The sequence below is a fragment of the Salvelinus fontinalis genome, chromosome 2 (assembly GCF_029448725.1).
Source record: "Salvelinus fontinalis isolate EN_2023a chromosome 2, ASM2944872v1, whole genome shotgun sequence".
NCBI classification, from domain to species: Eukaryota; Metazoa; Chordata; class Actinopteri; order Salmoniformes; family Salmonidae; genus Salvelinus; species Salvelinus fontinalis.
The window spans coordinates 26,512,212-26,527,037 of NC_074666.1; the positions used below are offsets into that span (position 1 = coordinate 26,512,212).

Consider the following 14,826-nt stretch of genomic DNA (forward strand, 5'->3'; position numbering starts at 1 on the left):
CCCGTAGATTAACAGGAACAGTGCTGTGGGTAACTCTACCAATAGATCATCCATCCAGTGCTCTAGCGTCCATGGGAACAGAGAGAAATTGAGTGGGAATAGCTCATTCAGAAACTAGAGTAGCATCCATAAAACTCATCTGCCCCAGAGTCAGTGAGCACCCTTAGAGATTTAGACTGGTCTCCCCATAGCAGTATAACAAAGGAGGAAGTGCGGTTATTAATGGAATTAAGAAAACTCCCAGTCTGGCTCACCAGAGTACTTGTGCCTACTATAGAGATAGGTCTCTTAACTGCGCAGGTGGCTATATAATGTCCTGCAGCCCCACAGTACAGACAGCTGTTGGAACTCAGCCTATGTGAACATTCTTTCGGCGATAATCTATCTCTGCCCAGTTGCATAGGTTCCAGAGTACATGACTCACCCGTCGCTGATGATTCTGAGGGAGCTCGGGTGGCTTCGGATCCTCTCTGAAAAATAGCCTTCGGGGACTTCCGGATTCCTTCGAAGGTGAGCGAGCCACTGCGGATGAACGAGTGTGACCCAGGCTAGACCTCTCACTTCTGCGTTCCCTTAGCCGCCCATCAATTTTAATGGTGAGGGCGATGAGGGAATCGAGGTCCACCGGCAATTCCCGAGTGGCTAGCTCATACTTTTTCTCCTCAGATAGTCTGTGAAGGAAGGTATCAAAAAGGGACTCCGGATTCCAGGCACTCTCGGCGTCCAGCGTGCGAAAGTCAACAGCGTAGTCTGCCACACGACGAGAATTTTGACGTAAATCCAGCAGTTTATGGGCCGCCTCTCTGCCGGATACCGGAGAATCAAAAACCTTCCTCACCTCTGCCATAAAGTCCTCCAGATGACGACAAACAGCGGATTGTTGCTCACAAACTGCCGTCGCCCAGGAGAGCGCCCTTGCCGACATTAGCGTAATAATATATGCTATTTTAGATCAGTCCAAAGGAAACAAAGATGGCTGTAGCTCAAAAATAAGGGAGCATTGAGAAAGAACCCCGGCAGGTACCAGGATCCCCAGAGTATCTCTCAGGAGGAGGTAAGCAGGGGATGGTCTAATTTACTAATGGGATTGTCTAATTTACTCAACAATCAAAAACTGTATCTGTTTAGATTTCTTAATGAACCAAAAAAATAAACAGTAATTTCCAGTGGTGTAAAGTACTTAAGTGAAAATACTTTAAAGTACTACTTAAGTAGTTTTTTGGGGTATCTGTACTTTTACTTTACTATTTATACTTTTGACAACTTTTACTTTTACTTCACTACATTCCAAATGAAAATATTATACTTTTTACTCCATACATTCTCCTTGACAATCAAAAGTACTCGTTACATTTTGAATGCTTAGCCGGACGAATTCAAGCACTTATCAAGAAGACATGTGGTCATCCCTACTGCCTCTGGCCTGGGGGACTCACTAAACACAAATGCATCCTTCTTAAATAATGTCTTGTGTTGGAGTGTGCCCCTGGCTATCCATACATTTTCAAAACAAGAAAATGTGCTTAAGGAAAGTTGAATGATTTACACTTTTACTTTTGATACTTAAGTATATTTTAGCAATTACATTTACTTTTGATACTTAGGTATATTTTAGCAATTACATTTACTTTTGATACTTAATTATATTTAAAACCAAATACTTTTAGACTTTTACTCAAGTAGTATTTTACTGGCTGACTTTCACTTTTACTTGAGTAACTTTCTAGTTAGGATATTATTCCCATTTTATTTGGTGTACCCCTGCTGTCGTGGGTACACCAAATAAAAATGTGATTCACATTTAAAAAAATATATATATATAAAAACATTTTTTTTATCTGCAACTATATTCAATGTGTGGGACAAAATTGAGACTATGACTAAGAAGTTGGAGCTCTTTTCTGTCTGCATTAACAAGGACAACACACAGGTCTTTCCATAATTGTATGATTTTTTTTGTGTGCAAATGAACTCAAGCTTACAGACAATGTCAAATGTGATCCTGTGAAGCACCTGAGTGAGCTGGGTGCGCTGGGTGCGCAATTACGCAGGTACTTTCCCGAAATGGACGACACAAACAACTGGATTCGTTATTCATGCCCTGCCTCCAGTCCATTTACCAATATCTGAACAAGAGAGCCTCATCGAAATTGCAACAAGCGGTTCTGTGAAAATGTAATTTAATCAGAAGCCACTGCCAGATTTCTAGATAGGGCTGCACTCAGAGTTTCTTGCCTTGGCAAATCGCGCTGTTAAGACACTGATGCCCTTTGCAACCTCATACCTATGTGAACTCGGCCCTCACTAGCATGCAAACTAAATACAGGCACAGACTGTGTGGAAAATGATTTAAGACTGAGACTCTCTCTAATACAATCCAACATTGCAGAGTTATGTGCATCCTTTCAAGCACACCCTTCTCATTAACATGTGGTGAGTTATTCACAATTTTTGATGAACAATAAGGTTTTATATGTAAGATGGCTAAATAAAGAGCAAAATTATTGATTATTATTATTATATTATTTGTGCCCTGGTCATATAAGAGCTCTTTGTCACTTCCCATGAGCCGGATTGTGACAAACTCACACTCATTCTTATTTTTAATAAATGTATCATATAGTGTGTGTGTTGCAGGCTTACAATGATGGCAAAAAACAACATTTGAGAATGCACTGACCCTGGTGCAGCTGGAGGTTGAATGTTTGAAGGGGTACGGGACTATAAAAAGTTTAGGAACCACTGTATTAAGGTATCTATACTTTTACTCAAGTATGAAAATTGGGTACTTTTGACCCATTGATTCTACTATGTAGTATACCACCCCAGGCCATACTGGACCAAACACGTGGGACAGTACAAAGGTTTTCTCATTGGGCACACCTCCTCCCAGTCAGTTCCAGTTATGGCTCTTTCTGCCCTCCTCCTGAAATCGTCGCGCAATCCGATTGGTCCTCCGCTGCAGCGTGAGGCCAGAAGTAACCCATCTTCGTATCACACTATTCGTTGCTGTCAAAAACGTATCTTGTAATTGCGTTAGGTCATCATAGTGTGATTTTTGTTTGGAAATGCATGTCTGAACCAGAGTGAATAAATAATCACCCATCCTTTGGGATAAAATATCCAGGATTGCTTGTCGGTTTATTTCACACGGTGAGTATCTTAAGCTCATTACGAGTACACTGACTGCCTGTGTACAGTATAACGCTAACTAGCTAGCTGCCTGTATATAGCTACACCTTGCATGCCATTGTGCTAGCTAGCAAGATGCCGGTCTGACTAGCTAGCTTGGTGCAAATGTCAGTAACCAACACTTTCTTATATGATACGCATTCACATCCACCAGATTTGTATTGAGACGATTGCGTTTTGATGAATTTGATTATGGTAGTTAAACCATAACGCGACACAGAATTAGTAGTTACTAGCCTGATTTGATTCACCAGTTTTGGGCCAGTGCGGGGGAGACATTTATTTCCCATCATTAGAGTCAACACGGACTCGGGGGTAGACGTAACATAGTAAAATAAATCCGGAATACTCCATTTAGTTTGCTGTTTCGTTTAGTTCGTATGGTATGTATTAATATGTGGGTAATCATCCAATTTGTATGCTATGCTGCAAATGTCAGTTTGTGAGCTATGCTCCAAATGTCAATTCGTTTTGGCTAATGTTTATTAGGCTAGTAGTTAAGGTTAAAGGGTTAGGGTTGGGCAGAGGTTTCTACTAGTTCTGGATACTTTTTAGCCGTGTACTTTGTCCACTTAAATTAACTATGCTACTTTTTTACAAGTCAGCCAAGCCCTCTCCCGCTTGAATGAATGATAGGCATTAACTAGGCTACTTTTCAATTCGCAAGTCAAGTCGTCAGCTGAGCGCACTCTCGTTAGAATGAACGATATGCCTCTTCTAGCGGTCTATTGATAGGACAAGCGCTTGTCAGTCACAAAGTGAGCGATGACATGGAAACACTACTGGTTTGACAGTCTGCTGTCTGTCACGCCTCACTACCTGTGTGTGTGTTGTGTACGCTGTGGTTGCAGTCACATTTCTTTACATGGATGGAGAGGGCATGATGTTCTTTCAACGTCTGTGAGTCCCGTATAATGTAGTAACAATGAGTCCAAATCCACTTAGCCTATTGTTTTTTGGCACATTCATTTATTTTCTTTTGCGTGTTTCATATGCAGCCACGAAATGCTGGTGCGTAGGCTTAGTGTGATTTGATTTACGAACGGCAAACTTTACTAGTATATAAGTTATAGTTATAAATGGGTTCGAACTGATTAAATACAGTCTCACATATCCTTGCCATTCATAAATAATAGAACGTAGTTATGTCTATGGTATCGTAACAGGACAAGTAAACGAAAGATCTTGTTTGTATTTTTGATATGAAGTCCATCAGGACTTTCCAGACAGACGTTAAAGTGAGTGACTCGTCAGTAGCCTACCAAATCGCATTGGTAAGAGCCATTCATTTGACTCTCTAATTTGTAGCCTTTTTGGTGATTTATCTGCAGATAAATTATGAAAACATTAGATGAAGATGATGAGTCCTCCTCACTGCAGTAACACAAGGTAGGTTAGTGGAGCAATAGCCTCACTCTGGCCCAAAATATGATAAAATAGATTGAATTGTTTTAAAAGCTAATGACACTTATGGTATTTTCAGAGATATTGATATAGGTCTACTGATTTAATCAAAGTGTTGACAATGGACTGCTGTTTTCAGTGAAGGAAGGCCCATGATTAACACCTGCTTCATTCTTCATTCATACCTGTATTGCAGATAGCTGAGAATTCCTCTTAAAAGGAAGTTTGAAGCCTGTAGAAGTCAGCAGACTCTTAAAATTATTTAAGAAGGAATCTGTGGGTCAGTTGTTAAACAATTACTTTTTTTGAATAAATGACATACTGCAGTTCACTTGTTGAAATTCTTTCAATAATTTAACTGATGTTCAATCTTTTCTCTTAACATGTATGTACCCAAAACTTAATTGAGCATCTCTTCTGTTTATTTTAGAGACCAATTTTTCTGTTGGTGAAAAATCAAGGCCTATTAAAAACCTACTTTATGTAAAGTTGTTGGTGCTATAGCTTGCAAAATAAACAAATGTGACTGTAAGTGACATACTGTTTGTTTCTAACAACTGTTTTCCTCAAGAAAGTAAAATCTGCTTCATGTTTTATTTCCTTGCCACGATACTTCAGAGTATCGCAACAACACTGCAATAAAGTGTTCAATAATTTCACTGTGTATTTAGGATGGAATCAAGCGAAAACACTGAAGTTGTCTGTGATGAGACTTCCTATCCACCCCGAACAATCGCCCTACTTTAGTTTTTGCCTTAAGTAAACTTCTTTCTTATGTAACCATATCAAACGTAAGATATCATACTAATTTGAGTGTCCCTGATTTACATTTACTATGTTATGTCTTGTCTATGATACCAGGCTGTTAGAGCCCTGTTGTAAAACATAATGTATTATCATGCTGGGTAGCTATGTCTATGATCAGTGCTGTTCACTCACCTTCACTTAAATTATGTCTGTGATGCTGGGCTTGTTTTTCAGGTCCAGTAGCTAAAACTGCTGCTGATAAGGTGTGGCTGTCTTCTGGTGGCTCTGCTCATGCGCAGTTGCAGTTTCCAGAAATTATACCCCCTCAAAGACTAATATCAAGGCAGACCATGCCTCTCAAACCAGTCAACTAGCAGTAGTTGACTACGTGGTTTTGGATTTGAGTTTGTTGTAGCTATGAGATATATTACAGTAAGCACTTTATTTAAGAAGGATTGGGAGGTATTGCAATCTGTACCCTTCTTTTGCAATATGAATGCAGCGTCAGCATAATTGTTGTGCAACTCAACTCACTGATGAAATCTGACTAACAGCAGCCCATGCCAGGATGATCCTGTCATCATGCTGTGACCTCACTTACTTGAGGACTCAGTCCTATCTCCTGCTTTATAAATACATGTGGTTTTGAATCCCCTCCTCTTCCTCCAGTGTTCACAGCCTGCCAGGGTGGTGACAGTCCAGTCATGGCACAGCAGGACACGCCTGCCAATAAGGCCGCTGCCCCGAACCTGGCCGTGCTGCACTCCAATTTTATCATCGGCTCTGTGTCAGAGGAGAACTCTGAAGATGAGTTTTTGGGGAAGCCAGACCTAACGCTGGGCCTGGAGGAGAAGGAGCGCTCCATATCCCCCACCTCTAGCCTCAGTTCAGAGAACAGCAGCTACGAGATGGGCTTTGACAACATTGACGGACCCCACATGAGGTCAGAACCCGGGCTTTTCTTTCTTGTGTTACCTGAGTCTCTCTGTTTGGTTTGTATTGTGTATCCAGGCATGGCAACCACACAGGTGTTTAATCATAGCATGATCTTTACGGAGGTTACCGTTATCTCAATAGATTATACAAGATGGTACTGCACTAGTTTTGATTGCAGCAACAATCTGTCCCCAGTCATATGGGATGAAGAAACCTCCAATACAGACCTGTCTCCATCAGATGAGTCTGGAGGGGAGTATTCTGAAATGGCAGCAGGAGGAGAACACTGGGTTCAGTTCAGTGCTAACCCCCTGGCTGGCTCCCTCTTCTCTGCTGTGTGTGTGTTTAAAAACGTGGCGTGGCCAGGCCAGCTTCACACCCTGCCTATCTGCTATAGAGGAGCTGTGTGTTCTGGGAGGACTGGCCTCCCTGATGCTGCTGTCCTTCTGCCAACAGCCTCAGCCCAGAGCTCTCCCTGGAGCCTGGTTTCACCAGCTCTCCTTTGTATTCAGTGGCTCTTTTTACAGCTACTGGGACTACAGCCACACTCATTGTGAATGAGTGTGGCATACATCAGACTTGATTTGTATGATTAAGTGGCAGATATGGTGCTGGCAGGAAGAATATGGCTACATTTGTACACATAGTAGGCTTTGGGTGGTAATTTAGAATGGTGTTCAGATTTGTTTCTCACTGTTTTTCTTGTTGCAAACTCTTTTTTTTGTGTGTAAGTTATTTGGTCTAGTGAGGTTAAGCTAGAGTATATGCCTGCCTCAGGTCTGGGTTGTTGTTGGTGATTGAAGCATTGTAATAGAGACTAAAGCTGTGACAGTCATGGAATTTTGGATGACAGTTATTGGTCAGCCAAATGATCGTGGTCACCGTTATAACTGTTTGAATAAATAAAATGATATATACATTATATTATACATTTTCTCATCATCTGTGCCTGACTGCATGTGCTCCTGCTGCAGGGAGGGGTGTGTTGCCTAGGCAACCAAAACCGTGTTAACTACAACACCTTGCTTGTTTCAATAAGGAGCAACACATTTTCATCACGTTGTAGAACAGGGATCATCAACTAGATTCAGCCGTGGGTGGACTTTTTCTTCTCTTCTCTTGAATGGATTGTCAGGGGGCAGGAACATCGTTGCAAATAATTTGTATACTGCAAATTGACCGTAAGAAGTCCAAATATATATTAATGTATTTATTTAGGCTTTTTGCGGTCAATTTGCAGTATACAAGTTATTTGCAACGATGTTCTGGCCCCCCTGACAATCCACTAAAGAAAACAAATCGGCCCATGGCTGAATCTAGTTGATGATCCCTGCTCTACAATGTGATGAAATATTATATTTGACTGGAACATATTCATTTCAAACCTTGCTTATGTTTGTGTACGGTCACATACACTGAGTGTACAAAACATTAGAACATGCTCTTTCTGTGACAGACTGACCGGGTGAATCCAGGTGAAAGCTATGATCCCTTATTGATGTCACTTGTTAAATCCACTTCAATCAGTGTTGATGAAGGGGAGAAGACAGGTTAAAGAAGGATTTTTAAGCCTTGAGACAATCGAGGCATGGATTGTGTGTGTGCCATTCAGAGGGTGAATGGGCAAGACAGATTTTAAGTGCCTTTGAACAGGGTATGGTAGTAGGTGTCAGGCGCACCGGTTTGTGTCAAGAACTGCAACGCTGCTGGTTTCTTTTTACGCTCAAGTTTCCCGTGTAAAATCACTGAATTTGGCCAGCAGGCCACCAGTTGGGGAACCCTTTTTTTAGAGTCCATGTAAAAGCAGAAATGGACTCAACCGCACAATTGCCCGGCTGTCCAGTCTTCAGTCAGCTTTTTTAGAATATGGAAATGGTATCATGGTTATTTTATTTTAATGCTGGTTTTCATCCATAATCATCGGTTACAGTTATACGGTAATTGTTCCAGCCCTAATAGAGACTGGTGAGTCAGGCCTACAGTCACTCTAGCAGTAAGGTTTTAGTGTTGTAGTTGGCCAATACCCTGAAGTAAATATTCACACTGCTGTTCACCTGTCAGCTAGGCCTAACTCTTTCATACACCTCCGCCTACATGCCATAGCCATGGATGTACAATAGCAGTGTACACACTCCTATATTAGCCTGTTGGCAATCGTTTGGTGGGAGGATAGAAAGAAAACAATTGAAATGTACATCAGATATCAAGTTAAGTTTAACTAAACATCATGCCAAAGTATTTACCTACAGTCTATTTGGTATTGACTGAGCTTTCAGACTGTTATGATGTGCCAGTTTGACAAAGAAGGAGGCATGTTTTTGTTGTTAAACCTTTTTTAGTGATCAGTTGTAGTTTCACAGCTCTCCACAGCTGCCCTCATGTCTGGTTGGGCTTCAGGGGACAGGGGAGGATGTGATGAGGGAATGTGAGGGTTGATGGTGAAACTTGAATTACTGGACAGTGGGAGGGGAGACTCTCCTCCCCCACCCCTCTCTCCTATAGGGCAAGGGGGAGCTCAGCTTAGCTCTGTAACGGGAAGTGCCATTCTCTGGGGGGCTTCATGCAGAAGCCTCTGTCTGTCTGCCTGTCTGAATGTAACATGCCTGCTGAGGAGAGCACAGATCTCGCCAATATCCAACAGTGCAACAGTGCAGTGTCAGGCCACAGCAGCCAGCCAAACGCAGACTGGGGGCTCTGCCTCTGCCACACCCTCCTGGGTGAATGGATGCCTGCTCATCCTCCCACTGGCTCTCTGTGGGTGGAGCCTAGTTTATTTTTCCCTCAGTGGAAACGCAAGAGTGTGCAAAGCTGTCATCAAGGCAAAGGGTGGCTACTTTGAAGAATCTCAAATATAAAATATATGTTTTGATGTGTTTAACACTTTGGTTACTACATGATTCCATGTGTAATTTCATAATTTTGATGTCTTCACTGTTATTCTGCAATGTAGAAAAACTTTGGACTGAGTAGGTGTGTCCAAACTTTTGATTGCTACTGTACATTTTTATGATAGATTGTGTTATGTTTATGCTGGGAAATGGTGAACCTCATCAACTGTACACTCTTAATGCGGAAATAATGTTAGTTGTTCACACAGACCAAGCATGTCTGGGCTGCACCTGGTCAAGCAGGGACGAGACCGCCGTCGCATAGACCTGCAGAGAGATTTCACTGTGGCCTCCCCCGCCGAGTTCGTCACCCGCTTCGGAGGCAATAAGGTCATCGAGAAGGTAAGACCAGGGCTTCTTTAGCGTCTGTTGCCTAGTTTTACCACATTATTGACAGAGTATTTCAGAGACTAGTCCCTCACTCACATCTCTTCCTGTCTCAGGTCCTCATTGCCAACAACGGCATCGCGGCGGTTAAGTGCATGCGCTCCATCCGCCGCTGGGCTTACGAGATGTTCCGCAACGAGCGCGCCATCCGCTTTGTTGTCATGGTAACCCCCGAGGACCTGAAGGCCAATGCAGGTGTGCTTTACATTATGGTAGCATCACCACTAGTAGCAGCAGAGTGACTCTAGTCTCTACCCATCCTCTCCTAACTCTGCTTAATAAACAAGCAGACCCTCGAGGTTCCCAGGGATGGACCAGAGCAGGCTGTCTGTTGGTTTTGTCCTGCAATGCACTGAACAGCCAAGCATGACCCAGTTCAGAAGAAAATGCTCTGTCTGATGGTGTAGAAAGACAGTGCATTCTGAAAGTGCTATCTTGTGTAAATAGTTTGACACTGATGGTGAGGTTTAGATGAGGTGATATTGAGAGACGAAAGGTCAGATTAAATGTTGGACTGTTATACACGCTATCTTATGTGCAGAGCGAAATGGTTTTCACTCCACGATCTTCTACAGAGTACATAAAGATGGCCGACCACTATGTGCCGGTGCCAGGAGGGACCAATAACAACAACTATGCCAACGTGGAGCTCATTCTGGACATTGCCAAGCGAATACCTGTGCAGGTACTGCTAGACTTTCATTTATTTATGACTAGAGTAGACCTTCTTTTAAATAATGATTGAACTTTCTTGAAATCTGTATTATAACTTGTTGTCTGTAATGCTTGTCTTGTGTCTCCAGGCTGTATGGGCTGGGTGGGGCCACGCCTCAGAGAATCCCAAACTCCCAGAGCTGCTCATGAAGAATGGCATTGCCTTCATGGGTAAGACTGTGTTTTCTACTGAGTCTAGTTCTTTCTTCACACACAGAGCCATGGATACTGCTTTTTTCCCTTCTGTCCTGTGCCTGAGTTGGCCTGTAAGATGTGTTCTGCGGCCCACTTCCAGGTCCTCCTAGCCAGGCCATGTGGGCTCTAGGGGACAAGATCGCCTCATCCATCGTGGCTCAGACAGCTGGCATCCCTACCCTGCCATGGAGCGGAGCAGGTATGTCCGTGCACTTTAAAATATATATAATTCTTTAACCTTTTATTTAACCAGGCAAGTCAGTTAAGAATTAAGAACAAATTCTTATTTACAATGACTGCCTACCAAAAGGCCTCCTACGGGGACGGGGGCCTGTGATTTAAAAATAATAATAAATACATTATAAATATAGGACAAAACACACATCACAACAAGAGACACAACACTACATAAAGAGAGACCTAAGACAACATAGCAAGGCAGCAACACATGACAACACAGCATGGTATCAACGCAACACAACATGGTAGCAGCATAAAACATGGTACAAACATTATTGGGCACAGACAACAGCACAAAGGGCAAGAAGGTAGAGAGAACAATACATCAAGCAAAGCAGCCACAACTGTCAGTAAGAGTGTCCATGATTGAGTCTTTGAATGAAGAGATTGAGATAAAACTGTCCAGTTTGAGTGTTTATTGAAGTTCCTTCCAGTTGCTAGCTGCAGCGAACTGAAAGGAGAAGCGACCCAGGGATGTGTGTGCTTTGGGGACCTTTAACAGAATGTGACTGGCAGAACGGATGTTGTATGTGAAGGATGAGGGCTGCAGTAGATATCTCAGATAGGAGGGAGTGAGGCCTAAGAAGGTTTTATAAATGTGCATGAATACTTCTGACGTCTTAAGAAGTAAGTGTGTTGTCAGACTGCTCCCATAGTGTGGGTTAGGCTTGGGCGGTATACCGTATACCGGGGTATTTTGAAATACCCACGGTGCATATATTTTTGTTGAATAATTGTTTTCACAAAAATCGAATTGAGCCAGTCACATGGTGTTTGTCTCAAAGAGCACACAGAAGTTTTGTGATGTGATGAACCAGTGTGAGAAAGGTGTTCAAGTTATACTTGAAATTCACTAGCTACTAATATTTGGCAGCTGAATATCTTATAACTAACTATAAGTTAACTATCTAAGATATGCCAAATAAATGTTTTCCAGCTCAGGGCTCCAGCTATGCATTTGGCTTGCTAACTTGCTAGCTATAGGTGGCTAACTTGCAAGATCAAGCTTCTTGGTTACAGCAGAGACGATCAATCCCCTCCAGGATGAAGTGCGAGTAGCCCGTTGAGTTAGTTGTAATACTTTATGAGCTGGGTTTTCTATGCTTGCAATTACTTTATGTTCGCTTGCATTTGTTAGCATTCCGCTATGGGAATTCGCTAGTACTTTGTTTGCATTTGTGAGGGGTGAAAGAAATAGAGCCCCTTGTGTGCGCTGCCGGTAATACCAAACACACTGGTATGGTACAGGAATGGTATGGAGATCTGGATACCCCCCAACCCGTGTGTGTGTGTGTGTGTGTCTCAGGACTCACAGTGGATTGGACAGAGAGCGATCAGAAGAAGAGGATCATCAACGTTCCCCCTGATCTGTATGAGCTGGGCTGCATCCATGATGTGGAGGCAGGACTGAAGGCTGCGGAGGTGGTAGGCTACCCCGTGATGGTGAAGGCCTCCGAGGGAGGTGGAGGAAAGGGCATCCGCAAAGTCAACTGTGCTGACGACTTCCCCAACCTCTTCAGACAGGTGAGAAGTCCAGTCTAATTCTAGTATCAGTAGAAGGTTATGATGAGCTGAAATACATGATCAGTATGTGTATAATTATCTAAACTACGTGATCAGTATATTTATAATTATCTAAACTACGTAATCAGTATGATTATGATGCCTTCTCTCCTTGGCTCCTCAGGTCCAGACCGAGGTTCCAGGCTCACCCATCTTCGTGATGCAGCTGGCCAAACACGCTCGTCACCTGGAGGTCCAGCTCCTGGCTGACCAGTACGGCAACGCCATCTCCCTGTTCGGCAGGGACTGTTCCGTACAGCGGCGACACCAGAAGATCATAGAGGAGGCGCCCGCCACCATCTCCACCTCAGACGTCTTTGAGGACATGGAGAGGGTATGGCACAATTTGTGCTATTGGATGGGAAGAGTTATGCCAATATGTTTCATTTGAGAGAGACTGACCAGAGGGACTTGTTGACCTGTGGTTAAGTTACCGGGTTGTGACTGAGTGTCTATTCCTCACTCCTCAGTGTGCAGTGAAGCTGGCTAAGATGGTGGGCTACGTCAGTGCTGGCACAGTGGAGTATCTCTACAGCCAAGATGGCAGCTTTTACTTCCTAGAACTCAACCCTCGTCTGCAGGTGGAACACCCCTGTACTGAGATGGTGGCCGACGTCAACCTGCCTGCTGCACAGCTACAGGTCTGTGTGTCTTTTTGGTTTTACTATCCTTGTCGGTACCAGAAGTCTTCACAAAGATAGTAAATTAAGGACAATTCGGGTATTTTAGGCTAAGGTGTTAGGTTTAGGGTTAGGGAAGCTAGGATTGTGAATCGGAATCAATTGTTTGGTCCCTACATGGATAGTAAAATAAACACGCGTGTGGTGTCCTGCCCTGCTCATGTTCAGTCTGTTGTACATCTCTGTTGATTAGGCACGCCTCACTGTTCTCGAAGGTGAGTTTTATCCCAGGCATCTGTCTCCATGGTAACTGGCTAGGTTAGAGCGAGCTAAGCTAAGCTACTCCGCAGCGTGTAGACAGACAGAGCTGTTGCTGAAGAAGGCAAGCGTCTGTCTGTGCTGTGGTGGAGGGATCTGCTCTCTGTCAACCTCTCTGCAGCATAGACATGATCTAATCTCACTAGGCAGGAAGGTACAGACAACAATGGGATACAACAGCGCTTGGACTCTGAGTTACACAAAGGAGAAACTTCATAACCGTGTTCTAAGTGAGAGAAAAATATCTGTTTCATTCAAGATACAATGTTCCTCTTGTCAGCCAAATAAAACCCTAGCTACCATTTTGGAAATAAAAGGGACATTTTCCTTTGATAAAATTGTTAATAATGATCATGTCACTTCTAAACATTGGACTTTTCTCATTTCTTTAAAGTCTAATTAGTATGACAGAAAAGTCTTAGTTCTACAGACTATAATGGTCTTCCTCCTCAGATTGCCATGGGGATCCCCCTGCACCGTATTAAGGACATCAGAATGATGTATGGGGTCCAGCCCTGGGGAGACTCTATGATTGACTTTGAGGGTCTGTCCACGGCCCCCTCCCCACGTGGACACGTCATCGCTGCCCGCATCACCAGTGAGAACCCGGATGAGGGTTTCAAGCCGAGCTCGGGCACGGTGCAGGAACTGAATTTCCGCAGTAACAAGAATGTGTGGGGATACTTCAGTGTGGCAGCGGCCGGAGGCCTGCATGAGTTTGCAGACTCCCAGTTTGGCCACTGCTTCTCCTGGGGAGAGAACCGAGAGGAGGCCATCTCGTGAGTACACACGCGAGCCAGTCCGCACACACACTTTAGAAATAGTCATGTAAAGTTTGTTGTCAGTAACACCCAATGATGTACTGTATGGTACACCTCTCCTGTGTGTGTGTAGTAACATGGTGGTGGCCCTGAAGGAGCTGTCGATCAGAGGAGACTTCAGGACCACAGTGGAGTACCTCATCAAGCTGCTGGAGACTGAGAGCTTCCAGCACAACACCATCGACACAGGCTGGCTGGACAGGCTCATCTCCGAGAAGATGCAGGCGGAGCGTCCTGACACCATGCTGGGCATAGTGAGCGGGGCTCTCCACGTGGCTGATGTCAACCTGAGAAACAGTGTCTCCAACTTCCTGCACTCTCTAGAAAGGTCAACACTATTTTAAGCATTGAAGAATGTTACAACTTTAGTCCAGCGAGAAGCAGTAGTGCTCCGGTGACTTTGGGATTGCTATTGATTGTGGCCCTACACATCTCCACACACACCCCATCTCTCCCTCCTCTCTCCCCCTCTACAGAGGTCAGGTGATGCCCGCGCACACTCTTCTCAACACCGTGGATGTGGAGTTGATCTATGAAGGTACTAAGTATTGTCTGAAGGTGACGCGTCAGTCCCCCAACTCCTATGTGGTCATCATGAACAGCACCTCTGCCGAGGTGGACGTCCATCGCCTCAGCGACGGTGGCCTGTTGCTCTCCTACGACGGCAGCAGCTACACCACCTACATGAAGGAGGAGGTGGACCGGTAGGATGGATGGATGGATGGAAAGAAAGAATAAATGCGTTATTTTATTAAAAGGAATATTGAGGCGTTTGCTTGGGGTTGATTTTAGAATTGGGCA

General features: G+C 43.8%; 1 protein-coding gene across 9 annotated transcripts in view; it reads left to right on the top strand.

Annotated features, from left to right (window-relative positions):
• Positions 1-553: 553 nt before the first annotated feature.
• acaca (acetyl-CoA carboxylase alpha) overlaps positions 554-14,826 on the top strand; it is a 60,520-nt gene continuing 46,247 nt past the window's right edge. For 4 of the 9 annotated variants that reach the window (XM_055869109.1, XM_055869063.1, XM_055869089.1 and 1 more), the window contains exons 1-13: positions 2,972-3,153; positions 6,013-6,286; positions 9,377-9,509; positions 9,611-9,749; positions 10,130-10,239; positions 10,358-10,439; positions 10,564-10,662; positions 12,010-12,227; positions 12,391-12,600; positions 12,737-12,907; positions 13,658-13,983; positions 14,099-14,353; positions 14,502-14,729. In XM_055869109.1, the coding sequence (XP_055725084.1) occupies positions 6,048-6,286; positions 9,377-9,509; positions 9,611-9,749; positions 10,130-10,239; positions 10,358-10,439; positions 10,564-10,662; positions 12,010-12,227; positions 12,391-12,600; positions 12,737-12,907; positions 13,658-13,983; positions 14,099-14,353; positions 14,502-14,729 (2,210 nt within the window). In that variant the 5' untranslated portion in view covers positions 2,972-3,153; positions 6,013-6,047. Of the gene's footprint in view, positions 1,055-2,971; positions 3,154-4,523; positions 4,582-6,012; positions 6,287-9,364; positions 9,510-9,610; positions 9,750-10,129; positions 10,240-10,357; positions 10,440-10,563; positions 10,663-12,009; positions 12,228-12,390; positions 12,601-12,736; positions 12,908-13,657; positions 13,984-14,098; positions 14,354-14,501; positions 14,730-14,826 lie in introns of those variants that run through there. The other 5 variants (XM_055869036.1, XM_055869079.1, XM_055869070.1 and 2 more) reach the window with 3 other exon arrangements.